Source organism: Molossus molossus, unplaced genomic scaffold, assembly GCF_014108415.1.
Source record: "Molossus molossus isolate mMolMol1 unplaced genomic scaffold, mMolMol1.p scaffold_m16_p_13, whole genome shotgun sequence".
In the NCBI taxonomy this organism is placed as follows: Eukaryota; Metazoa; Chordata; class Mammalia; order Chiroptera; family Molossidae; genus Molossus; species Molossus molossus.
In genome coordinates, this window is record NW_023425348.1 from 52,888,019 (window position 1) to 52,913,821 (window position 25,803).

Genomic DNA, 25,803 nt, shown 5'->3' on the forward strand with positions numbered 1-25,803 from the left:
ACTTAGCAAAATTTTGAGGTACTTTTTTTAAACAGCATCATTTATAAATTATGTGGCAGTATGTGTTGAAGAAATTGAAATTACTATTTCCTGTATTTAAATTTATTTTTTAGATGTCTTTGAAGATTTCATTTCTCCTACCACTGCTGCCCAGACACTTTTGTTTACAGCCTGTAGTAAGAGGAAAGAGGTACGTTACTTAATGTGTGGAATACTTTTGCTTTAATATTTGAAATTCATTCAGATACTCTGCTTTTCATGTTAGCCGTTTGTAAGTCATTTTGTTATTAATTTTTTAAAAGGATTTTCATTTATCCAATAAAGTATTATTTTTCTCTTTTTAATCCAGGTACTACAAAAGACTATGGGATTTTGCTACCAGATTCTTACAGAACCAAATGCTGATCCTCGAAAAAAAGATGGAGCCCTGCATATGATTGGCTCCTTAGCTGAAATACTTCTGAAGGTATTTATCTGTGTGGGTGTGCACATAATTTAATAACAGCTTTCTTGAGATACAATTCACATGCTATAAAATTGTCCCATTTAAACTGTTCAATTCAGTGGTTTTTCTGATATTTACAGGGTTCAAAAACATTTTCATCACCCCAAAAAGAAATCTTACTAGCAATTACTCTCCATTTTCTATGCGATCTCCCAGGATATGCCTAATCTATTTTATATCCTCTCCATGGATTTACCTACTCTGGACATTCATATAAATGGAGTGATAGAACATTTGGTCCTTTTTTTTTCATCCTCACCCGAGGACATTTTTCCATTTTTTGTACAGATAGAGTGGGAGGGAGAGAGAGGGAAACATCGATGTGAAAGGGACACATCGAGTGGCTGCCACCCGCACGACCAACCAGGGCCAGGGACAAACTGCAACCGAGGTATGTGCCTTTAGTGGGAACCGAACCCGGGTCTCTCCGGACCGCAGGCAGACGCTCCAACCGCTGAGCCAAACCGGCCAGGGCCATTTGGTCCTTTTTGAGTAGCTTTTCAACTTAGCATAATACTTTCAAAGTTTTCAAAGTTTATCATATTGTGACATGTTACAGTACTTCCATTCCTTGTTTTTGTTTTTTTTTTTTTAATCCTCACTCGAGGATATTTTTCCATTTGTCTTCAGATAGAATGGGAGGGAGCAGGTGAAAGAGAGAGAGAAACGTCGACATGAGAGGGACACATTGACTGGTTGCCTCCTGTACGACCCCAACCAGGGCCGGGGACAAACCCCAACCGAGGTACGTGCCCTTGACCAGAATAGAACTCACGAATCATTGGTCCGAGGGCTGACACTGTAACCACTGAGTCAAACCGGCCAGGGCAAGTTAAGGAGTTTAAATTAATTAAAATCCATTACTCAGGCACCATTTCTGGTAAGATGTGATATAGTTGCTTTCTAAACAAGTGATATAAAAAGGTAAAAAAAATTATTCCATGTTCTTTTTTTTATCCTTACCCGAGGACATTTTTTTCCATTTTTTGTTCAGATAGAGTGGGAGGGAGGGAGAGAGAGAGAGGAACATCGCCACCTGCACGACCCAACCAGGGCCAGGGACAAACTGCAACTGAGGTACGTGCCCTTAGCAGGAACTGAACTCGGTCTCTCTGGACTGCAGGCCAATGCTCAAACCAAACCGGCCAGGGCTCCATGTTTTTTTTTATAGTAAAGGTCAATAATAAGAAAATTAGATTTGGATCCTGGGTTCAAAGGACCAAAATAAATGTATGTTTTTATTCTTTTAAGTCCTCACTTGAGGATATTTTTTTATTTATCTTCAGATAGAGTAGAGTGGTAGGGAGGGAGACAGAGAGAAACATGGATGTGAGAGGGACACAGCAACTGGTTGCCTTCCATACAACCCCGACCAGGGTTGAGCACGAACCACGACCAAGGTACGTGCCCTTGACTGGAACAGAACTCATGATTCATTGGTCCACAGGCTGGCTCTCTAACAGCTCAGGCAAACTGGCCAGGGCTAAACGTATGTTTTAACATCAGTGGTCATTTAACACTGGTGCATCTATTTGGCATTTGAGATGATTGTATTTGGAACTTATTCAAAAACAATTTTTGTTTATATTTCAGAAAAAGATATACAAGGATCAGATGGAATACATGTTGCAGAATCATGTATTCCCTCTCTTCAGCAGTGAACTAGGCTACATGAGAGCGAGGGTAAGTTTTAATGCTGTATTAATTTATGTATTTATGTCTTATAATGAATAATGAATGCCTTATGTGGACTTTTTAATATGTTTTCATTGATTTTTTTGTAGAGAGAGAGGAAGGGAGAGAAAGAGAGAAACATCGATGTGAGAGAGAAACATCGATCGGCTGTCTCCTGCAAGCTTCTTACTGGGAATTGAGCCGGCAACCCGGGCACGGTCCCTGACCAGGAATTGAACCGGGACCTCTCAGTTAATGGGAGGATGCTCTCATGAGCCACACCGGCTGGGCTTATGTGGACTTTTAAATGTAAACTTTCTAATGTTCATTTTAAAGGCCACATTTTGTTTTAGACCTGTTTCATGTAAATCTTTAAATGGCTGATGTAATGTGTGCATAGTTTTCATCTGTGTCTGATAGCAGTGTCTGTCTGTGTTTTGCATTCAGATCTTGCTATCCACACAAACATCATGCAGCCAAAGAGTAAGTTGGGATCATAGTACTGGTCTAGTGTTGTCTCACTGGACATAATTTACCACTGGCCAGCCTCCAAATTCCCACACAGAATTTTTGGAATATGAGACATTATATAGCTTTTGGGAATTTAATATAAGATATCGATAGTAACTTACTGCATTTTTTTTAAAAAAAAGGCTTGCTGGGTCCTTCACTATTTTTGTGAAGTGAAGTTCAAAAGTGACCAGAACCTGCAAACAGCCTTAGAGCTGACACGAAGATGTCTAATTGATGATAGGGAAATGCCTGTGAAAGTGGAAGCTGCCATTGCACTTCAAGTATTGATCAGCAATCAAGAAAAAGGTAAAGGGGCTCTCCCTCCCAGGAGCATGCCCGTCCCTTCCCCTTCCCCCAGGTGCCTTACCTTTATCTTCCTTACTCCCAGGCTTTAAGGGCCCTTCCTTTATCTCTATAACTTATATCCTAAGCCCATTTCTTCTACTTCTGATGTTCTAAATGAACATAATAAATAAAAGAAAAAGGTAAAGGATTTTATATCTCAAAAATTGTAGAGTGTTTTTGTTTTCGTGTTTGTTTTTTTTTTAATCCTCACTCGAGGACATTTTTCCATTTTTTGTTCAGATAGATCGGGAGGGAGGGAGAGAGAGAAACATCACCATGAAAGGGACATATCAAGTGGCTGCCACCCGTACTACCAACCAGGGCTGGGGACAAACTGCAACTAAGGTACGTGCCCTTAGTGGGAACCGAACCCAGGTCTCTCCGGACCGCAGGCCGACGCTCTAACCTCTGAGCCAAACTGGCCAGGGCATGCAGTGTTTTTTTTACATAACTGTACAAGGCATAATCCCTAGGTACTTGATACATAATCATTCTTTTTATATGAAACTACCTCTTTTTTACTCTTTGGTGTATGTCCTATCAGGTTTTAAGGAATTTTATCTATTTTGGCCTAATTTTTTTGTTTTCCTCTTAACAGCTAAAGAATACATTACACCATTCATCAGACCTGTAATGCAGGCTCTTCTTCATATTATAAGAGAAACAGAAAACGATGATCTCACCAATGTAATTCAGAAAATGATCTGCGAGTATAGTGAAGAAGTTACTCCTATTGCAGTAGAAATGACACAACATTTGGTATGTTATTTGAACCAATCATTTATGCATTACTTACCTTATAGAAAGTATTTTCACAGAGCTTACTGTATGTTAGATACTATTTTAAGCCCTTAATATATATTTAACTTCTTTAATTCTCACACAGTCTTGTGAAGAATATTTTTATATTGAAAGAAAATATGAGATATAAAAAGGTTAAGTAGCTTGCCCATATCTAGAATGGGTGGGGCTAGGTCTCATTTATTCAGCATTTTTTACATGCAGTCTCATACAACCATGGGAAGTAGAAATTATGCCCATTTTTCAGAGAAAAGAAGTGAAACTCAAGAGTAGCTATAACAGTACATTGCTGAAGTTGGCATTGCAATAGAAGGCTCTCAACTCCAAATCCTGTGCTTTAAACCATACCATTTCTAAAAAACATCATCTATTCATAGTTTCATAAACAAAAAACACTAACTGGTTACATATTTGCAGATGAAAACCTACCTAATTGATCTGAACACTTTTTATAAAATTGTTTGTCTGAAGGAGACTGACAGCATGACTAGTTATATTGCTAATTAACCTTCAACTCATTGTGTAGCACCTAAGAAATTACACTGCTCATATACGGTACACATTCTTTTGAAGGGGGGTAAACACCTTTATTACATGAGCTAAGACAGGAGGGAAGAGAGCTTATTGGCCTTTCCAGGCCTTGATTTTCCTCAGAACTCCCACTCCTTGCCCTCCAGCACATAGCCATCTGCTCGGCCACAGTGGCCTGGTCTTGAAGCAATGCATGCAAGAAACTTGCCCTGTGGGAACTGCTCCTTGACAAGACTGCTGATTTTGGCATTCTTTTTCCTCTCATCATATTTCTTCTGAATTTTCTTTGATTGTTTATTGTTTAAAATCTCTTCCTCCTCAGGAGTCAGCTTAGCCCCTTCTTGCAGCCCAGGGCAGTGCATAGTGGGACTCGTACCACTGTTGGTATGGTGTGCTGTCAACAAGCACGATGCAGTTCTTGACTAGGGTTTTGGTGCGGACCAGTTTGTTGTTGGATACATTGTAGACAGCATCAATAATCCTTGTTTTGCACATACAACACTCTGAGCCCCAGGAGAAGTTGCCCACATCCAGCCTCAAGGCTCTGTACTTGTTGCCTCCCTGCATGTGGACCGTGTGTATGCGGCGGGGTCCAATCTTAGTGTTGGCAGCAGGGCTCATATTTTTGGTTCTTGTGGTACGGCTTCTTCTTTCCCCCCAGTCTTACGGCACTTGTGCTAGTTGGCCCAAGAAATGCCCATGGCTTGGTGCCGACTGAAAAAAGAACGCAAAGAGAATGATACACATTCTTAACAGCTACCACATTGCCTTGTTCGTGTGGTTTCCTAGAATATTTGGACCAACTTAAAGGTGAAGTAGACATACTAGTTTTAAATGTTTTTAAAATGAAATTTGTAGAAATACTTATTTTATAGATGGCTTTTGTTTAGTGTACATAGCCCTAATCTTCTGGGAATTAAGTTTTATTTAAGGGAAATAGAAAGTATGAACATATACCCAACAGTTATCCATTCCTTTTCCCTATACATTGAATTATTTGATGCACAATACTTATTTCTCCTGCGTATTGAGGTTTTAAGAATCTAACTCATGATATTTGCGGTGGATTTAAGCAAAGGCATGGAGTTTTGTGAATCCAGCACTCATTTATTGTTAAAAACAAAAAAACTTAGCAAAGTGGAAACATACCTCAACATAGTAAAGGCCATATGTGACAAACCCACAGCCAACATTGTACTCAGTGGACAAAAATTAAAAGCATTTCTCTAAAGATCAGGAACAAGACAGGGATATCTGCTTTCACCACTCTTATTCAACATAGTAGTAGAAGTCCTAGCCACAGCAGTCAGACAAGAAGATAAAAGGCATGCAAATTGGAAAAGTTAATTTCCATTATTTGCAGATGACATGGTACTATATATTGAGAACCGTAAAGATTGCACCAAAAAAAAGCTAGAACTGATAATTGAATTCATTAAAGTAGCAGGATACAAAACAAATATCCAGAAATCAGTTTCCTTTTTATACACCAATAATGAACTATCAGAAAGGGAAACTCAAAAGCCAATCCCATTTACAATTGAATTAAAAAAAAAAAAAACACCTAAGAATAAATTTAACTTAGGGTGTAAAAGACCTTTACTTGGAAAATTATAAGACACTGAAGAAGATACAAATAAACAGAAGCATATACTGTGTTCATGAATAGGAAGAATTAACATCATTAAAATGTCCATCCTACCAAAAGCAATCTATAGATTTGAATGCATTCCTATCAAGATACCAGTAGCATATTTCACAACGCTAGAATAAATATTCCAAAAATTTATATGGAACCAGAAAAGACCCCAAGTAGTAATAGCAATTGTAAAGAAGAACAAAGTTGGAGAATTCATGCTACCTGATATTAAACTATACTGCAAGGCCATCGTAATCAAAACAACATAGTACTAGCATAAAATCAGGTATTTAGACCAATGAAACAGAATAGAGAGCCCAGAAACCAACCCACACCTTTATGGTCAGTTAATATTTGGCAAAGTAGTCAAGAACATACAATGGGATAAAGAAAAGTCTATTCAATAAATGATGTTGGGAAAATTGGACAGATAAGTACAAAAAAGTAAAACTATACCACTGTACACCATGCACAAGAATGAACTCAGAATGGATTAAATAATTAAATGTAAGACTTGCCCTGGCCGGTTTGGCTTAGTGGTTAAAGCATCAGTCCACGGTCCGGAGAGACCCAGGTTCGGTTCCTGCTAAAGGCACGTACCTCGGTTGTAGTTTGTCCCCGGCCCTGGTTGGGGTTGTACAAGAGGCGTCCACTTGGTGTGTCCCTTTCACATCGATGTTTTGCTCTCTTTCTCTTTCTCTCTCACCCTCCCACTCTATCTGAACAAAAATGGAAAAATGTCCTCCGGTGAGGGGGAAAAAAAAAGTAAGACTCAACCATGAAACTCCTAGAAGAAAACTTAGGCAGCAAAATCTTGGACCTTTCTCTTGGCAATATTTTTCTAATAGTATCTCCTTGGGCAAGGGAAAGAAAAGAAAAAATAAACAAATGGGACTACATCAAACAAAAAGATTTTTGCATAGCAAAGGAAACCATTGACAAAATGAATAGACAACCCACTGAATGGGAGCACATATTCACCAATGTTACATTTGATAAGAGGTTATATAAAATTTCTAAAGAACTTAATAAAACTCAACACCGGAAACAAAGAAACAATCCAATTTAAAAATGGGCAAAGGACCTGAATAGACAATTCTCCAAAGAGGACTTGCAGGTGTTCAATAGTCCTATGAAAAGATGTTCAAAGTCACTAATCACTAGAGAAATGCACATTAAAACCACAATGAATAATCAACTCACACCTGTTAGAATGGCTGTCATCAATAAATCTGCAAATAAACTTTGAGAATGTGGTGAAAAGGGAACCTTAAGGCACTGTTGGTGGGAGTGCAGATTGGTGCAGCCACTGTGGAAACCAGTATGGAGTTTCCTCAAAAAAATTAAAAATTGAACTACCATGACTCAGCATTTATACTTCTGGGAATCTATCTGAAAAAACCTGGAACACTAAAAGAATTATGCACCTTTATGTTCATGGCAGTATTATTTACAATAGTTAAGATTTGGAAGCAGCTCAGGTGCCTATTGATAGATGAGTGGATAAAAAAGTTGTGGTACATTTACACAGTGGAGTACTCCTCATGCCAGCATAGATGGATCTAGAGAGAATCATGCTAAGTGAAATAAGCCAATCAGAGAAAGACAAATGCCATATGATTTCACTTATGTGTGGAATCTAAAGAACAAAATAAACAACATAGAAACAGACTCACAGATACCGAAAACAGACTGACAGCAGTCAAAGGGGAGAGACTTGGAGGAGGGCTGAGTGAAAAAAGTGAAGGGGTCAAGAAAAAAACACCTCATAAACACACCAGTGTTGGTGATTACAAGACATAAAGGGTAGTGGGGAATGGGGGAGAGGGTAAAGGGGGGGGATAAATGGTAAAGGAAAGAGACTTGACATTGGATGGTGAACACACAATATACAGATAATGTATTATAGAATTGTACACCTGAAACCTATAATTTTGTTAACCATTGTCACCCCAGTAAATGCAAAAAAAAAATTAAAAAGAAACAGATTGTGTGGAAATGTATGTTTTTTAAAAAATTTATTTTAGAGAGGAGAAAGAGAGAAAAACATTGATGTAAGAATGAAACATCTGCCTCCTGCACGCCCCTTACCAGGGATTAAGCCTGAAACCTGTGTACGTGCCCTGGCCGGGAATCAAATGGGCGAGCTTTTGATGCATGGGATGATGCCCAACTAACTTAGCCACACTGGCCATGGCAGAAAAGTATATTCTTAAGAACTGATTTTGTAATGGATGAGGACATTTGAGTAAATGTAGTATCATATATTATGTATGTGTATTGCATTTATAATATAGCGGTCTGATTATTAGTTATAGCTCAGAAGTTTGTTTCAGAAGAGTTGAACATTACAATAAAATTTTGATGATTAATATACCTGATACCTGTATTGGGCATTTTCACTTGTTAGCCAGTAATATTAATAAAAATATTTATAATATTAAACACTTTCTATCCCTTGCCTCATTTAATTTTCAGTTTTCTCTGTGAAGTTCCTAAATGAGATGTTAGGAAGCAGAGGCCAAGTAGCTTATTTAAGGTCCCCTGGTAATTCACAGAGGAGTATCATTTGATTTTAGTGACCAAGCTCTTAATTATTATTGATCAATTTGGAGACATTGATTGCTTGTGCTGTCCCAGTGATAACATTTTAAAAATTAACAGTTTTAAACCAAAATGTGTTTATACTGCTTTAATGGCAAACCTAAATTACATTCTCTTGCATCTAGGCTATGACATTTAATCAAGTAATCCAGACTGGGCCAGATGAAGAAGGAAGTGATGATAAAGCAGTGACTGCTATGGGAATCTTGAATACGATTGACACACTACTTAGTGTAGTTGAAGATCATAAAGAGGTAAGAAAATGATCTAGTGTTGTAAAGATTTTAAGTTATTTCAAGCCATTCTTTATCAATTATTCTGTGCTTTTTGAAGGGCTCTAACATATAAGTTTCAGTCATTTTCTCATACGTCTTTTTTTTTTTTTTTTTTATCCTCACCCGAGGACATTTTTCCATTTTTTGTACAGATAGAGTGGGAGGGAGAGAGGAAGAGACAGAGAGAGAGAAACATCGACGTGAAGGTACACATCGAGTGGCTGCCACCGCACGACCAACCAGGGCTGGGGACAAACTGCAACCGAAGTACGTGCCCTTAGCGGGAACCGAACCCGGGTCTCTGGGACCGCAGGCTGACGCTCTAACCGCTGAGCCAAACCGGCTAGGGCTCATACGTCTTGATTCTGTGCCATCTTTTAAATAGTTCCCTTTTGGCCCTGGCTGGTTTGGCTCAGCGGTTAGAGCGTCGGCCTGTGGTCCTGAGAGACCTGGGTTCGGTTCCCGCTAAGGGCGCATACTTCGGTTGCAGTTTGTCCCAGGCCCTGGTCGGTTGTGCGCATGGCAGCCACTCGATGTGTCCCTTTCACATCGATGTTTCTCTCTCTCTCTCTCTGTTCCTCTCTCTCCCTCCCACTCTACCTGAACAAAAAATGGAAAAATTTCCTCAGGTGAGGATAAAAAAATAAATAAATAAATAAAATAAATAAATAAAATACTTTAAATAGTTCCCTTTTGTAAGGATAAGATTGGTACCTTATTTTAGGTTCCGTATACTATTAGAAGGAATGAGGTATTTGTATTACTGTATTTTGACCTCAAGGCTCAGGATTTTGGCTCACTCATAGGTTACCTTTCTCAGATCCAAAGGTGAGATTTCTAGGAAAACATTCTACCTGGTGTTTCTTTTCAATAAAAATATTTTAATACTATGGTAGAAGGGTACACAACACATAACATAAAATTACCATCTTAACGATTAAACGTACAGTTGAGTAGTGTTAAGTACATTTACATTGCTGTGCAACCATCATTGTCATCTTTTTATTATCTTTTAGAAAGGTGTGAATTGTAAATGATTTTTTAATGGAATTATTTGAAATATACAGAAAATAAACTATAACTAGTACCCTTTAACCAACCCCTAAATGTATTAGGTTTTAACATTTTACAGTATATCATTTAGATTTTATTTCCTATATGAAAAACAATTTCAGATGGATGTAATTGCAGTGCTCGGGGTGCCATGTCCTAATCTTATTTCTGTACTTCCTTTCCTTAGAAGTAATCACTGTCTTGAATTTACTGTTTATAATTCCAATGTAGATATTTATATCCATAAATCATATTTTCAGAGTATCTACAAATTGCCTTTTGGAACATGAGATTTTAGTAAATTATTTTTTAATTCTAAATAATAATTGGAAACAGAACCCACAAGGAACCCTGTAGTTAAGCTCCTTATGTTTAACAAATCAATTGTTTACTATATTTGAAGAAAATGTATTAATTATAATATATATTTGAGATGGATGCTCTGCTTTTATATCTGATTGTTAAATTTTATCTGATTTCCCCTCACCCCTTTATAAACCTGATGGATTTCAGGCATTTGGGTGCCAACTGAGGACCATACTAATAATTAAAAAGTACTTGTATTTTCCATCTTGTGTGACTTGGAGGCCTGGTTCTCGATATCTAATATAATTATATACATGGAAGTGACTTACAAATTATTGGGAGTGGTGGGAATAATGTTTTCTTTCAAATAATTGTTCTGTAAGTCACCAACAGTGACGTTTCAGTTACATCTGGGCTGAATTAATCTATATTTATACACAAAAAGATTTAAAGTCTGTTGCAGAACAGTTGTGCATAATTATTTGTATTTTTCTAGGATGTTATTTTTTCCTTTATAGATAAACAATATGTTATTCCTGGTTTTTGTCTCATTGTTAGGATTCACAAAATCGTAATATGAGTGAGTTTTTTTAATGCAGAGACTTGAAATGATTTTTATTTTAATAGAGTGAATTAAGTAACTCATTCATTGTGCTGTATAACCAATATTCTTCCATGTGGTTTTTCTCCTTCTCTTAGATAACTCAGCAACTTGAGGGAATCTGCTTACAGGTCATTGGAACTGTTTTACAACAGCATGTCTTAGGTATACCTCTGATTGTGGTAAGAATTTACTGCTATTTCACATCAGCAAGCATAGTACTAATGACTTCATGTTCTCTTTTAGAATTTTATGAGGAGATCTTCTCTTTAGCACATAGTTTGACATGTCAACAAGTGTCTCCACAGATGTGGCAGCTTCTACCTCTGGTATTTGAGGTTTTTCAACAAGATGGCTTTGATTACTTTACAGGTAAGTCCAGTCAGCATAGAAATACTAAATATTTCCCACCATTTTGATTTCTTTTTAGTATATCAATTGAACACATACTTTTGAATATTCTAAGTGCATGATTGTTTGGATAAGTTATCAGCAGCAGTTAATACTCAGGGATCTATAGCATTGATTTCCATTTTTTGTTTTTATTTTTCTTTATTGATTTTAGAGAGAGAGGAAGGGAGAGAGAGAGAAAGATAGAAACATTGGTGAGAACATTGATTGGCCACCTCCTGCCTGCCCCCCACGGGGGATTGGTCCCACAACCTGGGCATGTGCCTTGACCGGGAATCAAACTGGCGACTTCTTGGTACATGGGTTGATGCTCAACCAGTGAGCCAAACTGGCTGGGCTTTGTTGCATTTTTTATTTAGTTATTAGTTTTGTTTTGTTTTTTTTCTTTTACCAATATTTTTACCTACTTGCTCGTCATTAATATTCTTTATATAATCTTTGTGAGTTAACTATTACATATAAAGGAATTCACTAATAATGGTTCATTTCTACATCTAATTATAAATAAATATACCTTAATTAAACAGCCTCAGCTTTGCTTTCTTTTCTAATGAGATCTTTTCAGAAACAAAGCATTTATATTAGTAAAGGTAATTAACTGATGCTTTTTAATACAGATATGATGCCTCTGCTTCATAATTATGTGACAGTTGATACAGATACACTTCTGTCTGATACCAAGTATCTTGAAATGATATACAGTATGTGCAAAAAGGTAGGTCATTTTTAATTAATAGAAGAACATAATGTCATGAGCCTGATGCTATAAAAAGTATGAAATTGTGAAGCTACACGATACCACATTATGGCCCATATCAGATTATATGGGTCTAATAGAATAAGGGTTTTAAAAGTTTTAACTAAATAAGACTTTGATTCCTTATATGTCACAGTAATGGCTTTGACAAATATTGGTCTTCTGTCTGCCCTCTGACATTTAATTGGACTTATAAATGTTTTTTTTATTTTCAGAGTGCTTGGAGGTTAACCTTATCATACTTCTTCTTTATTAGGCTTTGAATCAAAAGAAGGAAAGTATCTAGAATTTGTGATATTTTAAAAGTATTAGGAATTATTACAGCTATTTTATAAAGAAAATTCCTGGGGGCTGTGGATTTATGGACACTATACAGTAATTATTTAATAAATAGCAAGATTATAAATTGTGAGGGTTTGTTTTACAAAGTCAAAAGTACTGTGCCATTTCTTGGAAAAATTAATTTGTGGTGATTGCTACTTGTTAAAAATATGTATTTTTCTTAAACTAGAGGTATAGGTAAAATATTTGAATTGGGGTCCTTCATTAGATATCAAAGTCACTGTAGTCGATAGCATTTGAATTTCTAACAGTGCTTGTTGAGAGTCAGCGGCTATTTAACATTGGGCATTTAAAAAATGATTTTGCTCCATGAAATTTTAAGATGTGCTTGTCCTCATTGATACCTTTCCTTTCTGAACATAGGTCACAAAATAATCATCTAGCTATATTAAATATTTATTGCCAATACTATTATCATATTAAAACTCTGGGAACAAATATATCTATGCCATCATATTTCAGAACACTTATCGTTAACATTTTGATCCCTTTAGTACTAACTAGATACTTAGTCCATGTTTTTTTATTTCTTGTGTTGGGGATATTTGCCATTAACAGGCTGCCTCTTTCTTCCTCCTCTCCCACTCAACTGTCACTTTTATTTTTTGAGACTTGTGTAAAGATTTTCCTAGCAAAATAAGCTTAGTGTTTTTGTTTTTAATCCTCACCTGAGAATATTTTTCCATTTATCCTCAGATGGGGGGGAGACATCACTATTGGTTGCCGCCTGCACAACCTTGACTAGGGCCAGGCACTGAACTGCAACTGAGGCACATGGCCTTGACTGGAATCGAACCCACAACTCTTTGGTCCACGAGTTGATGCTCTAACTGCTGAGCAAAACCAGCCAGGGCTGTAGTTCTTTAGTTCTTTCTTTTTTTTTCTTTCTTTCTTTCTTTTTCTTTCTTTTTTTAGAGAGGGAGAAAAACGTCAATGAGAGAACATCAATTGGCCGCCTCCTGCATACCCCCCACTAGGGATTTGGCCCACAACACAGGCATGTGCTCTGACAGGGAATAGAACCAGTGACCTCTTGGTGCATGGGTTGGCGCTCAAACACTGAGCCACGCTGGCTGGGCAGGGCTGTAGTTCTTTATATAAGAGCCAGATTATCTAAGAAAGGTAGGGTCCTTTGGTGTGTCTGTATGAAAAAGTAGTGGTTGTCACCTGCTGTAGTTTAGAGTGGCACCATGGGGGAGGTACTTTGATTATGTAGACCAAGATTCAGATTGCTAGAATATGAAAGACAATAGTCTGAATATTGTAATCGGTCATATTTAGAATATCTTAAATACTCCAGAGACTGAAGATGGGACAGAAATTCTCAGCTAGAAAGGTTTCATGATGACTCATTCCAGTTTATATTGTGTTGATCAGGTTCTTACAGGAGTAGCAGGAGAAGATGCAGAGTGTCATGCAGCAAAATTGTTAGAGGTCATCATTCTACAGTGCAAAGGGCGTGGCATCGACCAGGTCAGTGAGGATAACCATTAATGATAACGTATGTGAGGAATCAGAGAAGAAATCATTACCTCTACTTTTTTCTTTTTAGCCATTTGTTATATATTCTGTACATTGTTTATTATGACACCTAGATAAATTGCTTTAAAATTTAACCAATATATAATAATGACATGTTTAATATGTATATGTTCATATTGGCAAGTTTCATGGCTACTTGTTATCATGCTACATATGTTTTTTCCTTATTTATTTTTTTCCTTTATTGATTTTAGAAAGAGAGGAAGGGAGGGGGAGAGACAGAAATATTGATGAGAGAGAACATCAGTTGGCCGCTTCCTGCATGACCCCCACGGGGGATCGGGCCCACAACCTGGGTATGTGCCCTGACCAGGAATCGAACTGGCGATCTCTTGGTGCATGGGTCGATGCTCAGCCACTGAGCCACACTGGCTAGGCAACTTTAGATTTTCTTACAGTATGTTATGAGAGTATTGCTTGCCACTTTATTGCTTTGCAATAAAATTAATCTAATCATTAAATGTCCATGGTTAGTTTTAATAAGAAATTTTTCCCATTTTATTGAGATAATTGAAATATAACATTGTATAAGTTAAAGATACACAGTGGTGATGAGTTGATACATGTATATGTATATGTATTGCGGAAATGATTACAACAGTAAGGTTGGTCATTAGGAGTCTTGTGAATCCATGATTCTTATTGTTGGTGAAGCTTTATTTAATATCTCAGTGAAGATTTATCTCTCTAAAATTAGATTTCCCAGTGAAATGCCTTAACAGGAAAACTGTTGTATCATTTAATGGGGAAAAGGGGAAGTTGAGGCAATAAGTAAGTTAATATGGGTAGGATAATTAGATTGCTATTATTAACACACAATTTTGGAAGTTTTTCATATCTTTCTTTACAGTGCATTCCCTTATTCGTGGAAGCAGCTTTAGAGAGACTGACAAGAGAGGTGAAGACAAGTGAACTTCGAACAATGTGCCTGCAAGTTGCCATTGCAGCTTTATATTATAATCCACACCTACTTCTTAACACCTTAGAAAATCTTCGCTTCCCTAATAATGTTGAACCAGTTACAAATCATTTTATTACACAGTGGCTTAATGATGTTGATTGTTTCTTGGGGTGAGTGACATATATTGGATATTTGTTGATTTAACTTTGTAAGGAACTCTGCTTATTAAGAAAAAAAGAAAGAAAGAAATCTATGTCTTATTTTTTAGGCTACATGACAGAAAGATGTGTGTTCTGGGCCTCTGTGCTCTTATTGATATGGAACAGATACCACAAGTTTTAAATCAGGTTTCTGGACAGATTTTGCCAGCATTTATCCTTTTATTTAATGGATTAAAAAGAGCCTATGCATGCCATGCAGAACATGAGAATGACAGTGATGACGATGATGAAGCTGATGATGATGATGAAACAGGTAAGGGATTTGCAATGGAGGAAGCTGAACTTAACCTAGTTAGAAATATCACTGGACCTGTTTAGCCCTTCTAAAGAATTGTGGGAACATAGTCAAATATTTTCATTATTCATAGACAGACTGTCTTACCTTCCCACTAGGGTAAAGTCCATGAAGGCAGGAACTTCAGCTGCATCTTCAATACATTAAACATTTCTAGGCATTTATGGTTTGTTCATTTATTTATTTTGACTATAACTTTATTGTTTTGAAAAGTGTATTTATGGTTCTTAATGTTGGCAAACATCTATCATTTATTAGTGCTTAAAAATAAGCATCCTAATTAATTATAAAATAAAGTTATTTGGATGTTGCCAAATACATTTCACCTGTAAGTCACTATTGACTTCAAGAGTATACATTAATAGAATGTTAAGAGAAATTATTATAATGGTTCTAAAGTAAAATAGTTGCCCAGGCCAGTTCAGCTCAGCAGTTAGAGCATCAGCCTGTGGACGGGAGAGTCCCGGATTTGGTTCCTGCTAAGGGCACATACCTCGGTTGCATTTTGTCCCTGGCCCCAGTTGGGGTTGTGTGGGTGGCAACCACTCGATGTGTCTCTCTCACATCGATATTTCCCTCTCTCTTTGCCTCCCGTTCTATCTGAAGATAAATGCAAAAATGTTTTTGCATTTTTAAAAAAATGAGGGTTTAAAAAGAAAGACATTACCAATTAATTCTAATAAAAAAAATTATGAAAAATTAAAATAAGATGGCTATTGCCATTTTTGTCTTTTGTTATTCACTAACTTAGCCAGCCATTAAAATTTTTTGCAAAACGTGTTCTGTGGATATTACTTTACTATTAGTGTTTGGTTTGGTATATATCATGGCTCAGGGTACACCAAATGCAGAATCTCATTATGCAATCCCTTTTCAAACCTCTAACATTAAGAATTGTGGTTGGGCCTTGGCCGGTTTGGCTCAGCGGTTAGAGCATTGGCCTGCAGTCCAGAGAGAGCCAGGTTCGGTTCCCGCTAAGGGCACGTACCTCAGTTGCAGTTTGTCCCCAGCCCTGGTTGGGGTTGTGCGGGTGGCAACCACTCGATGTGTCCCTTTCACGTCGATGTTTCTCTCTCTCTCTCTCTCCGCCCCCCCTCTCCCTCCCTCCCTCTCCCTCCCACTCTATCTGAATAAAAAATGGAAAAATGTCCTCGGATGAGGATTTAAAAAAAAAGATTATGGTTGGGTTTCTTGAATTTCTGTGATAATTATTTCCTATTTATTGCTGAGCATATACTTAAACACCCATTCCAGGAACTCTTCCTTGAGTTGATTCAATTGTGATTTGTAATTTACAGTTCTCATTGTCATTTTGTTGAGCAACAAACTGACAAAAAAAGGCCTATTTTTTTAACTTGGCAGAGGAACTGGGGAGTGATGAAGATGACATTGATGAAGATGGTCAAGAATATTTAGAGATTCTGGCTAAGCAAGCAGGTGAAGATGGAGATGATGACGATTGGGAAGAAAATGATGCTGAGGAGACTGCTCTGGAAGGCTATTCCACAATCATTGATGATGAAGATAACCCTGTTGATGAGTATCAAATATTTAAAGCTATATTTCAGAGTAAGTTGTCTTATGTAATTCATATACCTCTATATGATCCATTTCCATGAACCAGTGTGTATATCTGTCTGTTAAGGGGATTTGGATATATCAAACTCAATAGAATATGACTTGGGATTGTTGTGCAAAGTAACCCACTCTTCTGTTTGTGTTTGTGTATTTTTTCTTCCCAGCCAAATCTACACTTAACTGTCTGAGATTTGGATAATTTATAAATAATGGCCTTGGAATCCCTTTTTTTGTTTTCCTTTGTCTTAGTATATATGACTACAGATAATTTGGTGCCAGTTTTCTTGTTTTGTTTTTTCTTTTTAACCATCATGTACTTGGATTTCAACAAAATATAACGTGTTCCATCATTCAGCTTAGAAATTAAAAATGGCGTATTTGAAATACCCTTTCCCCCAGAGTTAACTATTATGCCATTTATCATTTCTATGCATTATGAACTTTTATGTAGACTAAATTCTCTCATAACCAAGGCCTTAGTTTTCTAACCCCACGACAAAGTAATTTTGATACAAGGTTACAGAAACACAAAGAAATGTTTTTCTGAGCTACATGGCAGGCAGCAAAAATTGATTGAGGTGCCAAGAACTACTGGCTTGCTTTTGTCCATAGCTTTGGGCTTTATAGAATTAAATACATGTTAATCCCTAAAGGATTAAGGGATTGTGATAGAGGGCCTGTGTACAGTAAATGCCCTAAAGTAGAAGTATAAAATTATGTGTTGGAACGTCAGATTTCCTCCACAAAATTCCTGGCATACCTAGTACTTGAGGGAATCAGTTTTCATTCTTGAAATTACTCCATAAAAAAATTTTGTTGAAAATCTTTTTAATTTTTTGTTAATCCTCACCTGAGGATATTTTTCCATTGTTTTTTCTAGATAGAGAGAGAGGAAGGGGGGGAGGAAGAGAGAGAAACATCAGTGTGGTAGAGAGACATCGATCGGTTGCCTCCTGCACAATCCCCATCCCAGGGATTAAACCTGTAACCCTGGTACATGCCCTTGACTGGAAATTGAACCCAAGACCCCTTGGTCTGCAGGCCGATGGTCTAACAGCTGAGCCAAGTTGGCCAGTGGTGTTGAAAATCTTTATAGAGAAAAATTTCTCTCTTTTTATGTCCCACTCACCAAGCACATGCCCCTTGTATAGCTATTTTCTTTCTTTATGTTCAGTACAATTTTTTACATTGATTTTAGAGAGAAAAAGGGAGAGGGGTAGAGAAACATGAAACAGCTGCCTCCTGCACAGACCCTACTGGGGATCAAGCCCCCAACCTGGGCATGTGCCCTGACCAAGAATCCAACTTGTGCCTCTCAGTGCATGGGACAGTGCTCGACCAACTGAGCCACACTGGTCAGGGCTTGTATGGCTATTTAACTGAAATAGGGAAATATATGATCAGACTTGATATCATTATATATCAACTTATCTAGTTCATGTTTTCACAAAATATTTTGAGATTTTTTATTCATGGTCTTGTGGCATGCTAGGAAGGTTTATTCTCTTTTTGTCACAGACTGAGTTTGACCATTGTTTAAGCTATAATATTAAAAATGTGTGAGCAGCCCAGCCAGTGTGGCTCAGTGGATTGAGCCTCATACCATGGACTGAGAGGTCCGAGTTCAATTTTTGGCCAGGGCACATGCCCTGGTTTCCGGCTCGATCCCCAGTAGAGGGCGTGCAGGAGGCAGCCAATCTATGTTTCTATCTCTCCCTTCCTCTCTCTAAGTAAAAAAAACAAAAACAAATCAAAAACATTTTTTTAAATGTGTGAGCATTGATTTTTATTTAAGTACTGCAGAACTTTCTATAGAAAGACACTAGATGGTTTTTGTTTTGGGGGGTTTTTTTTGGTACGCGCCCCTAGCGGAAACCGAACCCAGGGCTCTGGTCCACAGGCTGACACTCCAACCACTGAGCCAAACCAGCCAGGGCGACACTAGATGTATTTAGGAAAGGTTTTTGAATAGGCAATACAGAAAGAAACGAAGCATTTATTTTGTACCATTCACTCCTTTAATATGCATCTAATTAATGTTTCTTGTTTTTGTTTTTTAATTTGGGGATTTGAGAATTCTAACCCAAGTAGCCTTGATTGTTGACAAGTTGTTTTGATTTAAGGGATTGTTTTAATTAATTTTTTTTATCATCACCCAAGGACATTTTTCCATTTTTAGTCAGAGTGGGAGGGAGGGAGAGAGAGAAACATCGACGTGAAAGGGACACATCGAGTGGCTGCCACCCACATGACCCAACCAGAGCCGGGGACAAACTGCAACCGAGGTACGCGCCCTTAGCGGGACCCGAACCCGGGCCTCTCAGGACCACAGGCTGACCCTCTAACTGCTGAGCCAAACCGGCCAGGGCTGTTTCAATTAATTTTTTAATCCTCACCTAGGGATATTTTCCATTGATTTTCAGATTGGGGGCGGGGGGTGTTGATGTGAGAAAGATTGGCTGCCTCCTGGACCACCCAAACAGCACTGGGGGTAGAATTGAAACCAAGGTAGGTGCCCTTGACTGGAATAGAAACCATGACTCTTTGGTCAGCAGGCTGATGCTCTAACTGCTATGCTAGACCAGCCAGGGCAGTTGTGTTAATTTTTTTTTTTTCTTTATTGATTTTTTTAGAGAGAAAGGGAGAGGGAGAGAGAGAGACACCTCGATTAGTTGCCACCCGCACAACCCCAACCGGGGATGGACTGCAACAGACGTAGGTACGTGCCCTTGGCTGCAATTGAACCCAGGTCTCCCTGGTCCATGGGCCAACACTCTAACCACTGAGCCAAACTGGCCAGGGCAGTTGTGTTAATTTTATATCTAAACTTTCCCTAGTTTACTTACTTACTGTATAAGAACTGGTTTAGACTCTGAATCCTTATTTGCTAAAGATACGAATTATTGAATGATTGGGTTTTTTAAGGCATTAAAGCTAAACTAGAATTTTTTCTTCCTATATCATTTATTTCACAAGTAACTAGAACTATTATTGAGGGAATATAAAAGACTAGAATTTTAGTACTGGAGGGTGGAGTAAAGGGGACAGAATAGAAAGAAGCTATCAGGCCTCTCTTACTATTTCCATTTCCCCATTTCGTTTCTTTTTGATAGCTATACAAAATCGTAATCCTGTGTGGTATCAGGCTCTAACTCATGGTCTTAATGAAGAACAAAGAAAACAGTTACAAGATATAGCAACTCTGGCCGATCAAAGAAGGGCAGCCCATGGTATGTTAATTGACCACAAACCCTCTTTAATGCAATTCATAATTTGATGTAGCTTTTAATTTTTTATATTGAACTATTTTTAATTATATAAAAGTTACTGTTGTTTCAGGTGATAGGAATTCACTGTAATCTGAAGGAATGAAATGAAGAAATGAATTCTGTGTTTGGCTACAGTTTGCTGATTTTAAGTGTAGCTGAAGACTACTTTTAGTGTACAGAAACTTTAATAAGGTTGCTCAAGCTCATGGTGATGGCTTGATAGTTGAAAATCTTATTAAAAGTGTAAAAATATTAAAAGTTATGGAAACTGCTCTTTTTTTTTTTTTAAATCCTCACCTGAGGATTTTTTTTTTTTTTTTTTTGCATTTATCTTCGGATACAGCGGGAGGGAGGGAGGGAGAAACATCGAAATGAGAGGGACACATAGATTGGTTGCCACCCACACAGCCCCAACCAGGGCTGGGGACGAACGCAACTGAAGTACACGTCCTTATTGGGAATTGAACATAGGACTCCCCAGTCCACGGGCTGACACTCTAATCGCTGAGCCAAACTGGCCAGGGCAATGTTCTTTCTTAGAATTAAAGAAATTCTTAGATATTATCTTATCTTTTCATGGTTTGTTTTGTTTTTTAACATTCTTCTGTATAATAGCTGACAAATTCACTCAACACATTTGTGCAGTAAATGTCTTTGGAAAACCAACTTAACAATTGAGGGTTTTTTTGTTGTTGTTTTTTTAAATCCTCACCTGAGGTTATTTTTTCTATTTATCTTCAGATAGAATGTTGGGGTGGGGGGGGGACACATCAGCTGGTTGCCTCCTGCACAATGCAACCAGGACCAGGACCGAACCACAACCAAGATATGTGCCCTTGACCAGAATCAAACCTGCGATTCTTTGGTCCAAGTGTCAACGCTCTAACCACTGAGCCAAATTGGCCAAAGCAATGTCTTTTCATCTTACACATTCTAGCAAGTATGCATGTCAGAAAAGGACATTTTAGATAGTAGCCTAAGATGATCACATGCTCTATTAAACAATCACTTATTTGTTTTGTAGAATCCAAAATGATTGAGAAGCATGGAGGATACAAATTCAATGCTCCAGTTGTGCCAAGTTCTTTCAATTTTGGAGGCCCGGCACCAGGGATGAATTGAGCTATCACTTTCTTTCCTGCTGTGTGATTGTAGTGATGAGCTTGTGTTGCTCCAGTAGCGGTTCCAGAACTGGTTCATGTTATCTACTCTAAACTAATTGATCAATAGATGGACAAAAAAACAAACCAACCAACCAGGAGGTCAGACCTGATCATGCAACTTGGCACTGAAAAAGAAACCAGAGGGATTTTTGTGGGGGGAGGGAGGAAACTTGGGGGAGGGGTATTTTCTTTATTTTTTGAAGAAAGTAAGATTCTGACTGACAGTTCAAGTGACACTGTGGAATTATAAAACAAGAGGGGATGTCATGAAGGCAGCTTTTCTTTTTCTGAGGAAAAAATAGGCATGGGCTCCAGGACTATTTAAAATGTTTCATTTACAGTATAAGCTCAGAGGTAGATGTAATTTTTACACCTATGAGTATTTGTCCAATTTCTGTCTCTTCCTCACCGTTGGGTATCTATTCTTTGTATGTTAATAAGGTAATCAATAACCTTATTCAATCTTCATCTTTTCACTCATCAAAGATTGTTCCTATGTAGAGTATTGGACATTTATTGTAGCACTACATAACTGATTTTAAAAAATCTGTAAATGAATTAGCACTTTCATATTGAAACAAGCCTGATAGCCTATGTATAAAATAGCAAAATGTTTGCTGTTTATAAAAAGACGGGATGTAATGGGGTGGGGATAGGGGTAATTTCAAGTTATTAATTTAAAAATGAACTAGCAATTTTGTACCTGGTGACTTTGTGGTGCGCTCACCTCTGATAGTGACTTGAATTCGGTATGTTAAAAGGGGTTAATGATATTTCATTGCTGCTAAAAAAATGGCAACTCCCTCTGTGTCCTGTTTTTCTTAAAGCTCTCAGTGTACAAGTGGATATCTGGATATAAGACCTTACTGTAACAAATAAGAAAGGAGATATATGAAGCATGTAAGTTGGATATAAAGTTCTACTCTTAAAGAGTTATCAAAGAGTTAATGGCTTAACAGCAATATATGCAATCTATTAAAAGAACTTAATTCGGCTATTATGTCTTGATTTGATTACAGTGTTTTCCTAATTATAAAAAAATTTTCTTCATTGGCCTGTTTTTATCCTGTACCTAGAAAGAGTGCAAAATGCACACTTTTAAAATTTGACATTTAACGTAATGCCCTCCACCCCTTAACCCTCTTGATTGTGGTATCTGATCTTAAATAGTTAGGCTGAAGGCACATGGTTCCCACCAAAAACCACTATTGATACCACTGCAAACATAAGCCAGCAACAAGACAATGTAGAGAGGTTGGCTTGCTTCCCTCTCTCCTAACTGCATGTTCAAAAATAAGCCTTTATTGATCTTAAACATCTGTCAGATGAGTCATACATTGGGTTATTTTTTTATATACATGTATACACACAATATTTCAAATTGAAAGCAACATCTCAATGGATTCAAACTACTAAATGCTGTTATCAACAGATTAGAAAATTTATAACTGTAAAAATGAAACATGCACATATTGATATTTAAAATGCATAATGAAGTAAACCCATTGGTGTTGTGTTTTTCTTGTATGCCAATAATTAAGCCACTATTGTTGGCACTGTTTGGTTTTCTATTTTAACACTGAAAGGAGTGAAAGTATTTCCTATATTTATGAATTTACTATGAAAATCTTGGCAAAAAAAAAAAAATTTGTCTGTCTAAAGTGTGTGAGTGAAAACTGTTAATCAAGTGTGTTTCTTTTTCCCCCAAGCTGGACACCATCTGTATACCCTAGGTTGCTTTAGGGGATTTCACTATTAGATAAAATCAATAAAATTAAAATGGAGTAGTTGTATATATGAAACATTGTGTACAGAGGGGAGATATTGAATAGTATACATTTTTGTCTTCCTTTATCTTTTATCCCCTACCTAATATTTAGTCTACTTTTAAAAGTTTCAGACCTCACTGCTCTTTGAATTGATAATTCCAGTTTTCACATTGTTATTGGAAAATCACATCTAATAAAGGTTTTAGTTATTTCAGTGCACAGTATGAAAATTCTCATTTACTGAGGTTTTGTTTCAAGAAAATGTATTAGTATGTCTTTGAGAACAAGTTTTATTGTTTCCTCTGTCATACAATCCAAACTACTTTCCATTTATGGATTTTAAATGAAATTAAAGACCTTAAAATTAAACTATATTTAATATTAAATAGTGTTCAAATGGTAGTTTCTAATGCATCTAATATATACCTAAATTATTTTGAGTATTACCTTAAACATCAAATTATAGTTTCTTATAGATTATGAATCCTGATGTCAGGGTTTTTTAAGTAAGGTTGTAGGACTTTTGATGACTTTTTGAGAGTGTTTACAAACATGTAATTAGCTGCATGTAGATTTTATGTAACATAGTCTTTCCCACAGTTTCACTAACCTATAACTTATTTTTTTAATTTATAGAATTCTGATTTTGTATGGATTTTAGTATTTCTTATTTAGTGGCTGACATTAGCATATAATCTTGACTTTTATGTAAACTTAAGCCATCTATCTTTTAAAAACCTATTTATTTATCAGTATTAAATAAAGAAAGTTCATTTGTTTCTCTGCAGGTTATAAAATGGTGATTACTAACCTACACTTTTTATCAAGATGTCGACTGCTATGTTCACCTCTGGAAGAGACCAGAGTATAAAGCAGAGTTGATCTGCCTTGGCTGGTGTGGCTTAGTTGTCTGGGGATCGTCCTGTGCACTAAAAGGTCACCAGTTCGATTCCCTGGTTGGGGTGCATGCAGGAGGCAACGGTTCAATGTATCAATGTTTCCCTCTCACATCAATGTACCTCTCTCTGTTAACAAAAAAGAGCAGGGTTTTTCAAACCACAGCCCTATTGGCTATATTCAGCCCCACATAAAACCTCTGAAGCAAGCACAAAAAGTCATTAAAAATTATATTAATATGACTAAAACAGGTCTCTGGGAAAATGCAGCACAATGCCTTAAACATATAGTAGACATTCCAGTTTGTAAGATGAATGACCCAAAATTACATTAAAACATCAGTTATAAAAATGTCAGTTCTGTTCTATATGTTTTGTCAGCGGTTACCTGTGACTTACTTGTCAGCATCCCACCTGAACTTGAGGTTTTACCCTTGAAGTCAGCCACTCTTGCAATAATACTTTGGTGCGTGTGTTTCTTACAAAGGGAAACTAGGTCCCAGCTAGAAATCCAGTATTTTATCACTGGGAGGAATAATTTTTTTTTTTTTTTAATCCTCACCCAAGGATATTTTTCCATTTATCTTCACATAGAGTAGGAGAGAGGGAGAAACATCGATGTGAAAGAAACACATCAATTGGTTGCCTCCCACACGACCCTGACCAGGGCCTGGGACGAACTGCAACCAAAGGTACGTGCTCTTGACCAGAATCGAACCCGCGACTCATTGGTCCGCAGGCTGACACTCTAATCACAGAGCCAGAATGGTCAGGGCAGGAATAAATATCTTTCAACAAACTTATTTTGGTCTGAGGTAATTCCCCTCCAGGTTTTTTTTAAATTTTAGGCGTTAATTCCTTTATATTTATGTCTCATGCATAAATCAAAATATGTCAATTATCCTCTATTTGAATCCTGTATTTAAATGCTTCCTTATCAGTCTTTTCATGTTTCTTTCAAAATCCTTTTAATAAATTCAAACCAAAAGTACAAGGGAACTTAAACCTAAGAAGTGCAACTACCTAAAACCAAAAGTTAAAAAGACTTAAAAACTTTCCTCCCTAAGATCAGGAACCAGTCAAACATGCCCCCTTTTGCCACTTCTGTTCAACATTACATGAGCATCTAGCCAAGGCAATTAGGCAACAAGAGGGAATTCACAGATGACATGATTTTCTAGAAAACCTTAAGGAGTCCACACAAAAAGTTAATGACCATGAAGGTTGTAGGACACAAGATCAATATACAAAAATCCATTGTAATTCTATATAACTGAAATTGTGGAAATTCCATGAACACAACAGCATGAAAATACACTTAAGGATAAATTTAACCTAAGTGAACAACATACTCAAAAGTATAAAACTGTTGAAAGAAAACCTGAATAAATGGGAAGATATCCCATGTTCATGAAATGGAAAGTAATATGAGGATGGAAATATTTCCCAAGTTGATCTCCAGATTCAGTGTAATTCCTATAGCATCCCAGCTACTTTTTTTTTTTTTTTTATCCTCACCCGAGGACATTTTTCCATTCTTTGTTCAGGTAGAGTGGGAGGGGGAGAGAGAGAAACATCGATGTGAAAGGGACACATCGAGTGGCTGCCACCCGCACAACCCACCAGGGCCGGGGACAAACTGCAACCGAGGTACGTGCCCTTAGCGGGAACCGAACCCAGGTCTCAGGACCGCAGGCCGACGCTCTAACCGCTGAGCCAAACCGGCCAGGGCCCCAGCTACTTTTTTTTGCAAGACTGACAAACGGATCCTAAAATTTGTATGGAAATGTAAGGGATTTAGAATAACCCAAT

The 25,803-nt window shown here is 37.3% G+C and overlaps 1 protein-coding gene, 1 non-coding gene and 1 pseudogene across 6 annotated transcripts in view; 2 read left to right on the forward strand and 1 right to left on the reverse strand.

Moving 5' to 3' along the window:
• The window catches only part of IPO7 (importin 7), a 57,553-nt gene extending 36,100 nt beyond the window's left edge, over positions 1-21,453 (forward strand). For 4 of the 5 annotated variants that reach the window (XM_036258013.1, XM_036258014.1, XM_036258016.1 and 1 more), the window contains 15 exons: positions 114-190; positions 350-466; positions 2,099-2,188; positions 2,833-2,998; positions 3,636-3,796; positions 8,738-8,866; positions 10,946-11,012; positions 11,094-11,219; positions 11,876-11,973; positions 13,735-13,830; positions 14,750-14,970; positions 15,069-15,274; positions 16,679-16,885; positions 20,008-20,124; positions 21,188-21,453. In XM_036258013.1, coding sequence (XP_036113906.1) covers positions 114-190; positions 350-466; positions 2,099-2,188; positions 2,833-2,998; positions 3,636-3,796; positions 8,738-8,866; positions 10,946-11,012; positions 11,094-11,219; positions 11,876-11,973; positions 13,735-13,830; positions 14,750-14,970; positions 15,069-15,274; positions 16,679-16,885; positions 20,008-20,124; positions 21,188-21,285 — 1,976 coding nt within the window. In that variant the 3' untranslated portion in view covers positions 21,286-21,453. Of the gene's footprint in view, positions 1-113; positions 191-349; positions 467-2,098; positions 2,189-2,832; positions 2,999-3,635; positions 3,797-8,737; positions 8,867-10,945; positions 11,013-11,093; positions 11,220-11,875; positions 11,974-13,734; positions 13,831-14,749; positions 14,971-15,068; positions 15,275-16,678; positions 16,886-20,007; positions 20,125-20,233; positions 20,261-21,187 lie in introns of those variants that run through there. The other variant, XM_036258015.1, reaches the window with a different exon arrangement.
• LOC118629154 lies at positions 2,562-2,746 on the forward strand. The gene has a single exon (XR_004959396.1). It is a non-coding gene; the product is annotated as a small nucleolar RNA SNORA23 (small nucleolar RNA).
• Positions 4,460-5,070, reverse strand: LOC118627642 (annotated as a pseudogene).
• Positions 21,454-25,803: the final 4,350 nt, after the last annotated feature.